The following is a 16,638-nucleotide window of genomic DNA, read 5'->3' as shown; positions in this document are numbered from 1 at the left end:
GAGCTATTTTTTTTATAACCCCTCCCCCCTCTTCAACATATCTTGCTAATTATTGCTTTCTCAGAATTTAAATAACCATCTAATTACTGTGCAAAAAGATGAGAACTGCAGGATTGCATTATATTCGAGTAAATGGAGAGCGTGGTGTTGTAAACAATTATCAATTATATATATATATATATATATATATATATATATATATATACATATATATATATACATATATATATATGTGTTTATATATGTATGTGTATATATGTATACACATATATACGTACACATATATATATGTATATATATACATATATATATATATACAGTATATATATATATATATATATATATATATATATATATATACACGACACAAAAAATCAGAGATCCATATAAAAACATACAATATATACGCGAACACTCACATAAATCAACAAGGATCTAAAATACGGTTCATTCTAAAATTTTGAATTCTCCCGTACTTCAACGTTGAGCCAAATTGTACCCGGCTGAGTATTCGGAGAATTCTATTACACTCCTGGACGGATAAAGTCTGGCGCAAATATCGAGTCTGAGCTGGGTGGCCACTCACCCATTAGAGTAGTCGATTGGGATGTATAGCATACAAAGAAGAAGAAGAAGAAGAAGAAGCGTATATACGACCTGGCAAGACTATGTTGCTTGGCTTAAGAAACGGTATTATTTCTCTTCGGATTTGTTTGTTTTGTTAAGATTGTTTGGATAAGATTTTGCTGATTTATGGCCTTGTGATTCGTATCATGTTAGATAGGATGATTTAGGATTTTTGTTTTTTGTGCATTGGATTTTTGTCCGTATCCATTGCCAATGCTTCATTAGAAATAGCCATGGCTTCATCGAACCTTTTATTTTCATGAGCTAATAACCCATCCTTTAATAACTTTTCCCGCTTATCCTCATCTTTATTTCCAGTTTCCTTCTCTCTCTCTCTCTCTCTCTCTCTCTCTCTCTCTCTCTCTCTCTCTCTCTCTCTCTCTCTCTCTCTCTCTCTTCATTCTTCGGCTGTTCATTCTCCTGAAAGTATTTAACGGACTCCTTTTTCTTTTCTCGATGGTCAGATGTCTTCTCTGCTTTCTTTTCTATCACCTGTTTCTCGGTTTTTAGTTTGTTTACTTCGTTTCTCAATTGTCCCTTTTGCTCTTGAGTTACCTCATTTTCAGTTTTAAGAACCTCCAGTAACTTTTCTTGTTCTTTTATATGAAGATCTTTTTGGACGCAGGCATTTTCCAGTTGTTCTATTACATCATTATAGATTTTCTTAACTTCTTCCCCTTTCGTGTTAAGAATTTCCCGTTTCTTCTCCTGTTCCTTCATCTGATGGTCTTTCTCAGCGAATTCCTTTTCCAGTTGTTCTATTTTCTCATTGAGGATTTTCTTGAATTCTTCCATTTCCTCCATTTCCGTTTTAAGAATTTCCTGTTTCTTCTCCTGTTCCTTCATCTGAAGATCTTTTTGGAAGCAGCCGTTTTGCAGTTGTTCTATTTTCTCATTAAGGATTTTCTTAATTTCTTCCATTTCCATGTTAAGAATTCCTTGCTTCTCCTCCTGTTCCTTCATCTGAAGATCTTTGTCAGCGCAGTCAATTTTCAGCTTTTGATACTCACACTCTTTCTGAGGTTTCAGTTTTTCTAGCGTCTCTTTCTCTGTATGCATTACTTCTATTACTCTTCTCAATTCATTTAGTTGTCCTTCTTTAGCCATCCTTCTCATAGCAAACACTATTCCACCAAATATGACGCCAGCAGCACCCAAACCGATGTAAATTGTCTTGTTACCATAAGAAAGGATTTCCTCCCTTTTTCCGATGTCGAATTCGGGGAGAAGTTTGACAATGAACCATCTTGATTTCAACTAGTCATTGAATCTCAAAGCTTCTGCCGCAATCCAAGTTCACACCCACGTAGTTCCTCACGGGCTTTCCAAAAGCTTCCAATCCAAGGACAGTGCTGCAGCCACCTACCGAGAAAGCCATCCTGAGAGACGACTGCACGACAGACTCCAAAACGCGGCGCCTCTGGGAGAAGACATGAAAACCATTTGAAGACTAAGGACTCCTGGAGAGATCGCAGCTGTCCCTCAAGATTTAACGTCATATCCTCGCATGCAACGTTCCGTTCTTGAATAACTGAAGCTGCATTTTGAGGACAGTTGTATTTTCCTCTAACAAATTCTCCGATCATATTCACCCACACACCGAATGCTTGTTTGAACATGGTAGCAATAACTATACATAGCTGTCCAGAGGTTCGTATCAGCATTGGTTTGAAAAAAATGAAAGAGTCTTAAAAGGACTCTGAAGACTTTTAGTCTCCTGGAGACATTTTTGGAGTCACAGACTCCAACAACAGATCTCCGGGAAATTTTTTCCTCCATTCCAGACGGAAGACGGTGTTAACTTAAGAAATAATAATAATAATAATAATAATAATAATAATAATAATAATAACAAAGTAATAATAATAATAATAATAATAATAATAATAATAATAATAATAATAACAAAGTAATAATAATAATAACAATAATGATCATCTTTATTATTTCTAATCCAATATAATTAAATAGTAATAATGTGAAATTAATTTTTCTATCGAATCATCCTATTAGATGTCGCATGCATATATATATATATATATATATATATATATATATATATACATATATATATATAATTTATATATATATACATATATATATATATATATATATATATAATTTATATATATACAGTATATATACATATATATGTGTGTGTACGTGTGCGCGTGTTTGTATGCATACATTTCATAGATATATGTGTGTATGTGAACTAATACAACGAAAGTTTTCATTTTTCCATTCGTGGCTAAAGAAAAATTAACCGTCACCAGAGATGAATACAATGCAGTACTGTCTGTCCAGTAAAAGGACCCAATAGCGTTCTAGTGTTAGTATTTCAACGGGTAGCTGGTGCCCTAGCCAACCTACTACCTATTAACGTGGTGTACCTGAATTAATGAAGCCAACTGTACCTCATCCTATCTTTATTCATCGTAATAAATTTCTTTAAAAAAAAAGAAAATTGTATGAAGTATGAAAGTTACGCAATTAGGTTTACATGTATGTTCAAGAATTTCTGCTATTATCTGCCATTAAATTTAATATAAACATAATAAATGGTTTAACCATAGTCCAGATTCAATAATTTTCGAAAATGGCGATATTTGAACCTCAGTGCTCAATAACAAAATCTTTAATGAATTACATTTTCAGGGCTCCAGAGCTGCATATCAAAATGGAAAAAAATTAAATACATTGAGAAGATACATTCCACTTATCTTTTCGTCGCCACCAACAGGAATAACATCAAGTATATTCAGATTTTTTTAGCAAGGCAGATTTGCACCGACTCGCAGCGTTGCCCTTTTAGCTCGGAAAAGTTTCCTGATCGCTGATTGGTTGGACAAGATAATTCTAACCAATCAGCGATCAGGAAAAGTTTTCCGAGCTAAAAGGGCACCGCTGCGAGTCGGTGCAAATGCGCCTCATTAAAAAAAATTTAGTTTTTTTTTTATATAATGCTCACGGACATTTATGAATTTTCACGTGATAGCCAGCGAAGTGGGTAGCTGTCATTCCTCTCAAGGGAATGTTGCTGGTATCGAATCTCTCTGCATGAAACTAATTTTTTTATATTTACAGACGGAATGAAAACCTCACATTTTTTTATTGTTTATGATGTTTAATGTTTACTAAAAATATTGAGGATAAAAAAACTATTCAGTGACTATTTGGAAACACTGATGGCGAAAGAAAACCCTATATGTCATCCACATACTACGAGAAGCCATAAACAAATGATGAGGTTGATTGGATAGATGTTGTTATAGTCTGACTGAAGCTTATATGAAAACTAGTGTACGCTGAATATTTAGATAGAGGTACACATACACACACACAAATACACAGATTAATCCCTACCGCCCTCTCCCCCTTTTCTAACTACAACCTGCTAGTTCGGCAATTTGTGGGAGATTGTGGTTTTAAAGTGTAATTGTCGGGATAACCCCTTCTCACCAGGGTATGACTATTCCCTCTCCCTCTGTCGCTTAGTGTGACAAGAAACATATATGTATATATGTATATATATATATATATATATATATATATATACGCATATATATTTATATAAATATACATATAAAAATATATATATATATATATATATATATATATATATATATATGTATGTATATTTCCTGTCATACTGGATGGCAGTCTGAGAGAGAATAGCCATATCCTGGTGAGAAGGGGTAATCTCATAAGATATTAACTCGGCAAGTGGCTCTCTCTCTCTCTCTCTCTCTCTATCTCTCTCTCTCTCTGTATATATATATATATATATATATATATATATATATATATATATATATATATATATATATATATATATATATATAGCCAGACACTTGCCGAGTTGGTGATTATTTGTTTGCCCTTTCCAGTATTTCCACACGTTATGGAAACAATAAAAGTAAATAAAAATACAAACCGTCAGAGTTGTTTTCTTTGGAAAAGCCAGAAGTGACTACAGGTATTAAGTGAAGCCTACATAAGCAGGTAGAAGTGTTTTGGCTTTCTTCCGCATTAATAACAATCTATTTATAAAGTTTCAGTTGCCCTTCTTTTCTGAACATTAAATAAAACAGTTGTTGTCACTAAATAGATATTCAGATTCTTAAATAATGTCCCGCAATTATTTAATAAAGAAGTAGAATGGTAAATACGTTCAATGTAAATACAAAAGGATTTAAAACTTCAGTTCAAAAAGTTCGCATGAGTCGATACGTTTTGAATTTGAAAAAAAAAAAAAAAAGATATTTAGAAGAATAGTAAAAGGTGAAATTGTGATTATATGTTAATTAAAAACTTTATCCATGTAGATATATTATGGTGTATATACAGTATTATAAATTGAAAGATTTATAATCGTACATTTCTTAATAAAAGAATAAAAATGTATACGTATGTTTGTAGTAGACAGCCATATCATCAAGTTTGAACTCCAAAGCCAAATGGCATAAAAAAAAGGTTTCTTTTCATAATAATTGGATGATTTAGGATGAAACATTTGTAGAAGAAAACTACAATTATGAATGGCAGCAATAAGTATAACATGTTATCTTTTAGAACAGCTCGTTAGCAATGTTTTCTTGCGACATTATCTCCTCGAAGGCTGGAAAAGCTAACGAGTTTAACTTTCAGGATTCCCCAAACCCAGTCGTATAATTTGACATATCTACTAATTGTTTATTGTTACTTCAATAGCCATTGCTCCACTTGATACCAATATCCGCTAACCGACGCATTCTGTTGTAATCCATCATTAAGGTTCATATTGTCAGTGAGAGCGGAGTTGCCGAGATGAAAAGGATCTTCCTTAATGATAGCTACCTGACAACTGATTCTGTTATTTGATGTTATTGGAGTTGCGCCCTGCGTTTGCTATCTCGGTAACTCTAATAATGCCGACGACGATTGCAAAAATATCACTAAGGAGATATGAATGCAGCAAATAAGCAGCGCAAATGAAACGCTTGTTACAAGTGGAAGAAGTTTATACATGCTTTATGAATAATTAAAAACTTTGTCATACAGACGCACGTAGACATTATACATCCATGCACGCATATAAGGCACAAATATATTATACGTACATACACATGCATGCACCCACACACAGACATATATATCATAAGTATATGTAAATATATACACACATATATAGTATATATACATATATACGCACACACACACACACACATATATATATATACATATATATTTATATATATATATATATATATATATATATATATATATATATATATATATATGTATATATATATATATGCATCTAACTATCTATACAGTATATAGATATAGCCTATATATATATATATATATATATTATATATATATATATATATATATATATATATAAAATATATATATATATATGTATATATATACAAAAACATATATATATATATATATATATAGAGAGAGAGAGAGAGAGAGAGAGAGAGAGAGAGAGAGAGAGAGAGAGAGAGAGAGAGAGAGAGAGAGAGAGAGATAGCCAATATAAGATTTTTCTCAATAGCGTAAAGGAACATAAAGGAGTTCAATATATGTAGTTTTCCTTTCTCATTAAGAAGTTTTCCAGACAGTATTCATATAGCTATTGTTACTCACATGAAAGTAAAAAAAATATTCCCAAAATAAGTACCCACGGGGTTTGCGAGCGCAGCTCAACATGTACCGCTTGCAAGGGGTTAACTTCTGCACTGTAATTGTTCGGTGGCTACTTTCCTCTTGGTAAGGGCAGAAGAGACTCTTTATATATGGTAAGAAGCTCTTCAAGGAGGACACTCCAAAATCAAACCATTGCTCACTAGTCTTGGGTAGTGCCATAGCCTCTGTACTATGGTCTTCCACCGTCTCGGGTTAGAGTTCTCTTGCTTGAGGGTACATTTGGGCACACTGTTCTATTTAATTTTCTTTCCATTTTAGGTCTTTGATCAGTCATTCAACCGTTTAAAAATTGTATAAGTTGAGCTTAGGATTACATTAAGAGGGAAAAGTTAATGAGATTTTTTTTTTGGGGGGGGGAATACATAAAGATTCAACGTTCCATCAGAATAAGAAAAAATATCCAGAACCCCAAATATTTTCATTTACCTTCATAGTAATAAATAAAAAAAAATCATATGAGCAACCTGTTCTTGACAAAATATGAGCAGACACTGTTCCCCTATACTGATCTTGACAAAATATGATCAGGCACTGTTCTCTGTTTTGCTCTTGATAAAATATGAACAAGCACTGTTTTCTGCTCTGTTCTTGACAAAATATGAACAGGCCTTGATTTCTGCTCAGTTCTTGACAAAATACGAACAGGTACTGATCTCTTGTTCTGTTCTTGACAAATATGAGCGGACACTGTTCTTTTGTTCTGTTCTTGACGAAATATGAGCAAGCACTGTTCCCTTGTTCTGTTCTTGACAAAATATGAGTAGGCACTGTTCTCTTGTTCTGTTTTTGACCAAATAAGAACAGGCCTTGATTTCTGCTCAGTTCTTGACAAAAGACGAACAGGTACTGTTCTCTTGTTCTGTTCTTGACAAAATATGAGCTGACGCTGTTCTCTTGTTATGTTCTTGACGAAATATGAGCAAGCACTGTTCCCTTGTTCTGTCTTTGACAAAATATGACTAGGCACTGTTCTCTTGTTCAGTTCTTGACCAAATATGAACAGGCCTTGATTTCTGCTCAGTTCTTGACAAAATACGAACAGTCACTGTTCCCTTGTTCAGTTCTTGACAAAAGCTCTAGAAGGGAAAACAAGGGATTAGTAGCTGTCAGTGCGCTAAAGTGTTTCCATGACAACCAGTGGTTTTCCTCTTAACGTCATCTACAAAACTCTGAATTGCAAACGATTACTTTTCATAGTATAATGGACAGTTTCCAATGACATTAATAATGTTTTGCACATAAATTGATTTCTGGGTAAGTCAAACTGACTTTACACTAAAGAAAACACAAATTTTCACTGGAAATAAATTCAAGTTTTTTTACAAAATTAATGTGAGTGCTGAGGCTCAGTATTCCACAGATTCATTTTTCCATAAAGAATATTTTTTCTTTCAAGTTTCTATTTGTGAGAATATTTTCCTTTCCAAATTTGACGAAGAGCATCTACAAATTTTAAAATAGGTTCGATTCTTTCTTGAATCAACTGTTTAATGATTTTAATGTCATTTAAGCTTAAAAATCTTGTCTTTTAAAGGTCGCTCATGAATGGCAGAGGCAATGGACAGTGACATTGCCCTAGCAAGCAGGACAATGCCCTAGAGACTGACCATATATTATATGATCAGCATATAAAAATGTTTAATCCTAAATCTTTTTGGCTTCTTTTACCTAAAAAAAACAAAGGAAAAGAAAAGAGAGAGAGAGAGAGAGAGAGAGAGAGAGAGAGAGAGAGAGAGAGAGACCTCTGGTTCCTTTACGTGTGGAATCTGTATGTTCAGGACGTAATTTTAATGGTAGGAACATTTAAAGGGTTAAAGGTCACTCATGAATGGCAAAGGCAAGGGACAGTAGCAATGCCCCAGCAGGAAAATACCTTAGACACTGACCATATTTACAATATGATCAGTGCCCCATCTCCATCCAAGCTAGGACCAGGGAGGGCCAGGCAATGGCTGCTGATAATTCAGCAGATAGCCCTATAGGCTCCCCCAAACACCCCAGCCTTGGCTCACAAGCTGTTAATTGATACACCCAGTTCTATTTTCTCATCTATTTGAACTAAATCCTTGCTCTCTTTACTGATAAAATCTTCACCTTAGTCCCGTGTCTTCTATTTTCCATTTTCTTCGTGTCCTAATTTTTAGTCCTTTATATTCTAATCTATATAATTTAATTGTTTCTATGTATCCATATAGTTCATAAACGTTATCCTTTTCTAGCAATTTTTATTTATTTTTAGTATATTCTATGGCAAAGAAACTTTGAATAAACAGTCTAACTATCCTTAAAAAAATTATATTTTTCAGTACATTTTGAGAGTATCATGAGGAAAAAAATATCAGTACTAAAATTTATTTTTAGTAAATTTTATGGGGAAGAAACTTTGAATAACCAATGGAACTATCCTACTATCCTTTGCCAATATATATATATATATATATATATATATATATATATATATACATATATATATATACTGTATATATATATATATATATATATATATATATATATATATATATATATATATATCAATTATGTATATTTTTGGAGCCTCATGAAAAAAAAATATCAGTACTAAAAATTATTTATTTTTTGTAAATTTTATGGCAAAAAAAACTTTGAATAACTAGTCCAACTATTCTATATATATATATATATATATATATATATATATATATATATATATATATATATATATATATATACATATCTACATTTTGTGAGCATCATGAGGAAAAAGATATCAGTACCAAAAATTGCAATAATTTCAGGAACAATTGATATTGAAGGCAATTCTATTTGCGGCATTACCTTTGATCATGATTACATAGACTATGAAAATATTATAGTTACATGATGTCAAAATCTTTGATTGCTCGTAAATCATCGATGTCCCAAATAATTTTCTATATGCGGTTGTTTTTTATTTGCGCTTTTCCAGGATTTCTTTTTTTAAACAAGCTATTGAATAAAACATCTATTCCTGCTCTCTCTCTCTCTCTCTCTCTCTCTCTCTCTCTCTCTCTCTCTCTCTCTCTCTCTCTCTCTCTCTCTCTCTCTCTCTCTCATACATACATACATAAATACATATAATATAATATTATATATATATATAATTTGTATATATACATATATATATATATATATATATATATATATATATATATATATACGTATAAATCTACAAGTAATTTATCAAAATAGAAACTGTAAAGATAAACTGAAATATATAAACATATATATATATATATATATATATATATATATATACAGTATATATTTATATATATATATATATATATATATATATATATATACATGTATATATATTATATAAACTGTATATATATATATATATATATATATATATATATACATATTTATATATATACATATAATTATATATATATGTATGTGTATGTGTGTATATATATATATATATATATATATATATATATATATATATATATAAATATATGAGTTTGAGTGTGTGTGTGTGTGTGTGTGTGTGTGTGTGTGTGTGTATTCCATGAAAATACATTGCCAAAAGTAATATTTCTACTCCATAACTAGAGATTTTTCATAACGTTTATTTTTAGTTGAAATTACTCAGTAGATGACTTCGGTATATTTCAGCCAAATGATTTTCTAAGTTTTTTTTAAAAATATTTTAACAAGTTAGATACCAAAAGTTTGGAATTTTAGATTGCTTGCTTTAGTACTAAGAGCCCGTGCTATTCCATCACACAATGTAAAATAAATGCCTTTAAACAGCTATATAATACTCTCATGATTTGTCATATTATATTATATATCATCATCTACCTACATCGTATATATACAACATCATAAATACCTCTACCTACAAAACTAGTGATAAATCAAGTCACTCAACAAATCAATAGATAAGGAATGTATGGGAACATTTACCATATATTCTCATCGCTGTCTAAATTACACGTTTTCTTATGTTATTTGAAATATTGCTTCTATTTATGTTCGTTTAGTAACTTAAATATCTTCTTGTGAACCTAATTCTAGAAACGATCGCTTAGAAGGAAAATGCAAATCCCAAGGTCATTCATGTGTCTGGATAGATTATGATGATGATGATGATGATTATTGTTATTGTTATTATCATTATCATTATCATTTATTATTATTATCATTATTATTATTATTAGTAGTAGTAGTAGTAGTAAATAAACTAAAAGAGAAGTTTACGTGTAGAACCTTATGCTGACTGGAATAGCTTAGAGAGGTCTTTGGCCAGGCACCGTAAATATTCAGAAGGCTGGATTGTGTATGCAGAGAGAGAGAGAGAGAGAGAGAGAGAGAGAGAGAGAGAGAGAGAGAGAGAGAGAGAGAGAGAGAGAGAGTTTCAGTTCGGGTGGTACGATTTAAATATTCATATTTATCGTTTGTCTCCTTTGCATGATTTACTTTGAGGTTATTATTCCAAAGACTCTTTTGAACTTTTTTTTTTCTTATATATTCTGCTTTAAGGTTAGGTTGTTTATCAAGCTCATATAGATGACTGGTGTTTGTGTTAGTCTCTAACAGATTTTCTATTATAATATCAGGTTACATATTAACTTATATAAACAAATTTATATCAACAAATATGTTTGAAACATGTTTTCTTTATTTTTTTATGTCTTGTGAATGTACTTTTTAAGTGTAGTTTTTTTTTTTTTTTACATAAACAACTTTCCTACCCTGAAAAATTTTCTTTTCAGTAACCCCTACCATTTCATTCGTGTAGATATGTATGTTAATCCCCAATAAGGGAATGTTGTTTTCAGCCTTATGAACCATTCAGTAAAAAACTACATAAATCTTAGCCCATAAGACAAGCTATTTTCATCAATAATTTTCTGTGTTTAGTCAGAGCCAAAGAGCTTTGTAGTTAGTCTATAAACGTATTTTTTTTTTTATGAAGACTAAAAACACAATATATCAGAAATAATTAGATGTCTATCTATATATTGCTTTGTTCGGGCATGAGAAAAAAATATGGCCATTCATCAATTTGATTACTTGTAGTAAAGATGGTTTATACAATGTGTTATATATAGGCACACACAAACACACACATATATATGTATATATAAATATGTGTATATGTGTGTTTACGGATGTGCGTATATATATATATATATATATATATATATATATATATAATAACAATAACAATAATAACAATAACAGCAACAACAATAATAATAATAATAATAATAATAATAATAATAATAATAATAATAATAAGTGTCCTCTCACCATCAATACGTAATGATCATTGTCATAAATTTTAAAGAAATACTAATCCTTTTTTCTTTGTTGATATCTTCAGATTTCTCTATTTCCTACATTCTCTTTTTTCTTTCAGTAAAATCTAACAGAACAGCTCATCATTTGCCTTTTTCATAGAAGGAAAAAATTTAGTGAAAGCTGAGGCAGGAATACATAGACTTCCTGTGAAGGATTTCTAAGAGTTTGTAAAAGTCTGGGATAGGAAATGACCTCCAAAGGCAAAGGTCGGGTTATTCTGCAGTATAGAAATAAATGGATTATGTAACTTTTTTCTTATTGTATGAACACGATTTGACTTTTATTCTAAAAAGCTGCAGAATAGACGGAATGTTTGTTATTTTGAAGTCAATATCGAACTGTCTTTGTTTGATTGCGTTACATCATATTCGTTCCAATTGGGCAGACCGCAAAATGTTATCTCTCTCTCTCTCTCTCTCTCTCTCTCTCTCTCTCTCTCTCTCTCTCTCACGCATACATACACAGTTTCTAGTGTATATTTCTCTCTCTCATTGTTTCTAGTGTATATTTCTCTCTCTCTCTCTCTCTCTCTCTCTCTCTCTCTCTCTCTCTCTCTCTCTCTCTCTCGTTTCTAGCATTTATCTAAAAAGGTAATCCTAAATCTTGAATAGTTACTTTCATTACATTTCAGATAACGATTTAATTTGACTGATTACCTCTCTTAATAGAATAAAGAGTATTATTTTATCATTAGGAGGGTGGAAAAGTCCTTCCAAGTATTCTAGATAAGTACGATAAAGTAATCCCGGATAATGATTAACAAGGGAATAGTTCCCTGTTACATAATTAAGCAAGGCATTATTGACAAGAGGAAAGTGCGCATAAAAAAGTAAGATATATCAATAGATATAAAGGGACGGAATATAGAATTAACCATTTCTCTGGAATGATGCCTTGATCCTAAGTTTATAAATGGAAGACATCAAGCATGAAATTGCTTTCGTCCTCTGTAAATCTATGCAAAGGTGAATATATATATATATATATATATATATATGTATATATATATATTTATTTATATACATAAATGTATAAATATTATATAAGTATATATATGTGTTTATATTATGTATATACATATATATATATATATATATATATATATATATATATATATATACATATATATAATATACTGTATACACATATATATCTATGTGTATATATAACTTACAATATACACACACGCACACACATATATAAGCACACACACTCATATATATATATATATATATATATATATATATATATATATATATATATATATATACAGATAGATAGATATATATCGATCTATCTATCTATACTTACTTATATATGCATACATTTATATACATATATGTATACATGTACATATATATATATATATATATATATATATATATATATATATATATATATTTATATACAGTATATGTATATATATACATACACATATATGTGTATGTGTGACCTCTAGTGAAAGTGTGCGAGCTGGTATGTCTGCAAACGATGTATATGAGTGGATATTTGTTTGCCCGTTTCCCATGCTACCAGAGAATCCATCATCTAGCAGCTAGCTCATCATTCTTCATTCACCACAATCTCAGCCAATTTATTCTATTTTCTTCTCTCATTCCTTTTCTGTCTCTCTATAAATGGATAGGTATATAGAAAATATAAATACGGAACTTAAAAATATCACCTAGACTAGAAACTAAAGATTTTCCCGGAAAATTTAAAATAGGATTTTTGCTTTGCAACTAACGCACAAATGCAGGATAGAATAAGGACGGTGCTGTGAAGAGAAATAAACTTTTGAATTAATGTTAAAAAGCCCGGGAAACATTATTAAGGTTAAAGGTGAAATGCTTCAAGAGAGGAGATTGAAATTCCAAAAGATTTATTGCAAAATCTATTATGAATTTACTAAAACGCAATAATTTATTCATTACAATTCTCTAAATGCCATTGTCTTTTATCTTGGACAACTTATATATGGATATAATGCTTTTCTGAACTGTTATGAACAACCCCAAAATGGAAAGGGAGAAGAAGAAGAAGAAGAAGAAGAAGAAGAAGAAGAAGAAGAAGAAGAAGAAGAAGAAGCAAATAATAACAATGATGAAAAACATACGAGAAATATGATGTTGAAGAAGAAGAAGACGAAGAACAACAACAACAACAACAAGAAAATAGTAATAATGATGAAAAACATATGAGAAATACATTGTCAAAGATGATGGAAAAAGGAAAAAATTAGATATATTTTACGCACCGTGACATCCAATTTTCACTCGCCTAACTTTGGCGAAAGCACGACACTTAATTTCCTTACAGAACATGCAAAGAGGCACATACTTGTTACAAAGACACGGAACTTCGAGGGAGAGCCATTAAAAAAAAATAAGAAGGGTTCATGCTTTTTTTTCCCTGAACTTTAGCAGGGTAACTTTTTAATTTTCTGTTTCACATGGACCAATATCTTCCTGTATTTTTTTATTTTATTTTATTTGGAGGGGGGGGGGATTTATTAAAGGTATGCATCACTAGGGGAAGGTTTAATCAAATACTATAAAATTTATAGAATGGAAGGTTTATTCAAAAGCAATTCCAGCTGTACGTGCTTTTAAGAATTGTCTATCCATCTATCACTCATCTATCTAATTCTTGAAGGTTTGTTTATTCAAAAGCAATTCCAGCTGTACGTTCTTTTAAGAATTGTCTATCTATCTACTTATGTATCTAATCCTTGAAATTGCATAAATTTATGAACTGGGCATTCAATGCGCATATTCCATGAAATAAGATATTTCACTACTTGTTTCATGAAATATGCAGTAATTCATCGTTTATTCATTTCTTTGTTTTCTTTCTTAACTGGTCTATTTTTCCCTGTTGGAGCCCTTGGGCTTATAGCATCTCGCTTTTCCAACTAGGGTTATAGCTAGGCTAATAATAATAATAATAATAATAATAATAATAATAATAATAATAATTTGCCTATAATGTGTATGGATTCTTAGAAGTTGCCCAATTCACAGATTAGACAGCCTATTTCAGTAAATAGGCAAGTTGCCTGGTTCCTAATTTAGGCAAATCAGTTATAGTGGCCCAATAGGCAGTTAATATCTTAATAATGAGATCTACAGTAGATACTGGACTCCTGCACTTTTTAAAATTCAGTTGTTACTTGGGCTTTATTTCCGGAACTAATTTATGTCATGTTTGTATATGTAATTCACCTACATAATTAATAAATTATTATGGTTAAGCCGAACACTGACACCCTCCCCACTGTTGTTGTTATCAAGCTAAAAAGGAATGAAAAAATATGAAAATAATACAGAATAATAAGAAAAATACTCCTGGCACATTCCGACAATCTAGGCGACACCTGTCAAACTTACTTGGGAAATGTCTTCAATTTCAAGATTGTCGATGCAATGCAGTTTGAGAGAGAGAGAGAGAGAGAGAGAGAGAGAGAGAGAGAGAGAGAGAGAGAGAGAGAGAGAGAGAGAGAGAGAGAATACAAACGCCAAACTTATCTTGATTATTTTGCCATTCTTGTATATTTATTTCATTCTTACTTCAACCCTTTATCATCTATTGAGGCTAAAAGCCCTTAAGACAAATTAGCTCGTATAAAATTAAAATAACTGGACATAAGGTATTGCTTATACAATTATTTATTTCAAGAGTGAACACAGCAGACCTCTCATTTGATGACCCCAGCATACTGGGATCAAAGAATTACGAAGTAAAACCTTAACAAGCTACGCACTGGACATATGAAGCGCTATATCAGGCATAAATAGTATAAATGAACTATAATCTCCTACTTCTGCTTCCTTCTTGTCCTGTAGATTGCCCGGATTTTTTCTCCGAATGGGACTTTTTGACAAAATGTTATAATCCCCCAATTTTTTTTTCTGGTTTCTTTTGGTTTTGATATTCTTTCCTTATAAGTAGATTTTAATTATGGCAATATAAGACAATTGAGGGTAAACTGATGTATGAGTATAGTAATGAAAAATAATGGTTGAATATTATTAATTTTTTTTCTTCGCTATTATATTTCCGAAGCCCACAATAATAATCACAATTCTCTTACTGGCTAACGTTCTACAAATTTCTACAGATTAATATAATGGCAGTGAATTAATAAATTTATAATGTTTAAAATCATTATGACAGCAGCATTTTTAGGACTAAAAACTTGCTTGCCCTTGAAGAGTCTACAAAATTTACTTATCTCTGCCGAATGTAGCAACTGCAGTCCTTGAAAGTACCAGAGTCTTGCAGTTCATCCAAAATATCCAAATACTCTGGATCGTCTGGAAGACCATACTTGTCGTAGACGCCTCCATCCAGCCTAGTATTAAATCTTTCACGAAAACGTTCCCTTCCTCCTTCTCTTCTATGATCTCACGAGACTTCGAATTAGCAACTTTGGATACAGTAGTGAGTTCTTAGAAATACTCTTGAAGTAGATTTAGAAGAGAGGTGTAAAAAATAACTACCGTTTCTAGTTTATAAAACAGACAATTTGCCAGAGTAATGACTGAACTTTATAGGTACAGGGATCCAGTATCTAAATCTCATTATCAAGTCACTAACTGCTCATGGTGTACTACAACTGATTTGCCTAAATCAGGAACCAGAAAACTTGCTTATTTCTCAAAATAGTCTATCTAATCTGTGAAATAGGCAACTTGCACTTACTGCACAGCCATTACAACGTGTAAAACGATGGTAAAAGGCTAAAATCACGACCAGATCTTTGCTCTGAGAGCCTCTATAACGTTTGCAATGCTTCCAGAAAGCTCAAATCACTGACAGTTCTTTCCTTAGAGAGACTGCACAACGTTTAAAACGTATTCAAATGGCTAATGGATTCACTCCATAACGTTTACAATGCTTCCACGAGGTTTTAATTACTGGCAAATTGCAGTCTATGGAATGCCTATTTCATGGATTATGCAATTTCAAGGATTA

At 31.4% G+C, this 16,638-nt stretch overlaps 1 protein-coding gene across 1 annotated transcript in view; it reads left to right on the top strand.

Annotated features, from left to right (window-relative positions):
* The first annotated feature begins 2,244 nt into the window (after positions 1-2,244).
* LOC137641269 (uncharacterized) overlaps positions 2,245-16,638 on the top strand; it is a 23,769-nt gene continuing 9,375 nt past the window's right edge. The window contains exons 1-2 of the mRNA XM_068373696.1: positions 2,245-2,277; positions 13,689-13,838. Of these exons, the coding sequence (XP_068229797.1) occupies positions 2,245-2,277; positions 13,689-13,838 (183 nt within the window). The remainder of the gene's footprint in view (positions 2,278-13,688; positions 13,839-16,638) is intronic.

The sequence above is a fragment of the Palaemon carinicauda genome, chromosome 5 (genome assembly GCF_036898095.1).
Source record: "Palaemon carinicauda isolate YSFRI2023 chromosome 5, ASM3689809v2, whole genome shotgun sequence".
NCBI lineage: Eukaryota > Metazoa > Arthropoda > Malacostraca > Decapoda > Palaemonidae > Palaemon > Palaemon carinicauda.
This window is presented reverse-complemented; position numbering and strand designations above follow the sequence as displayed.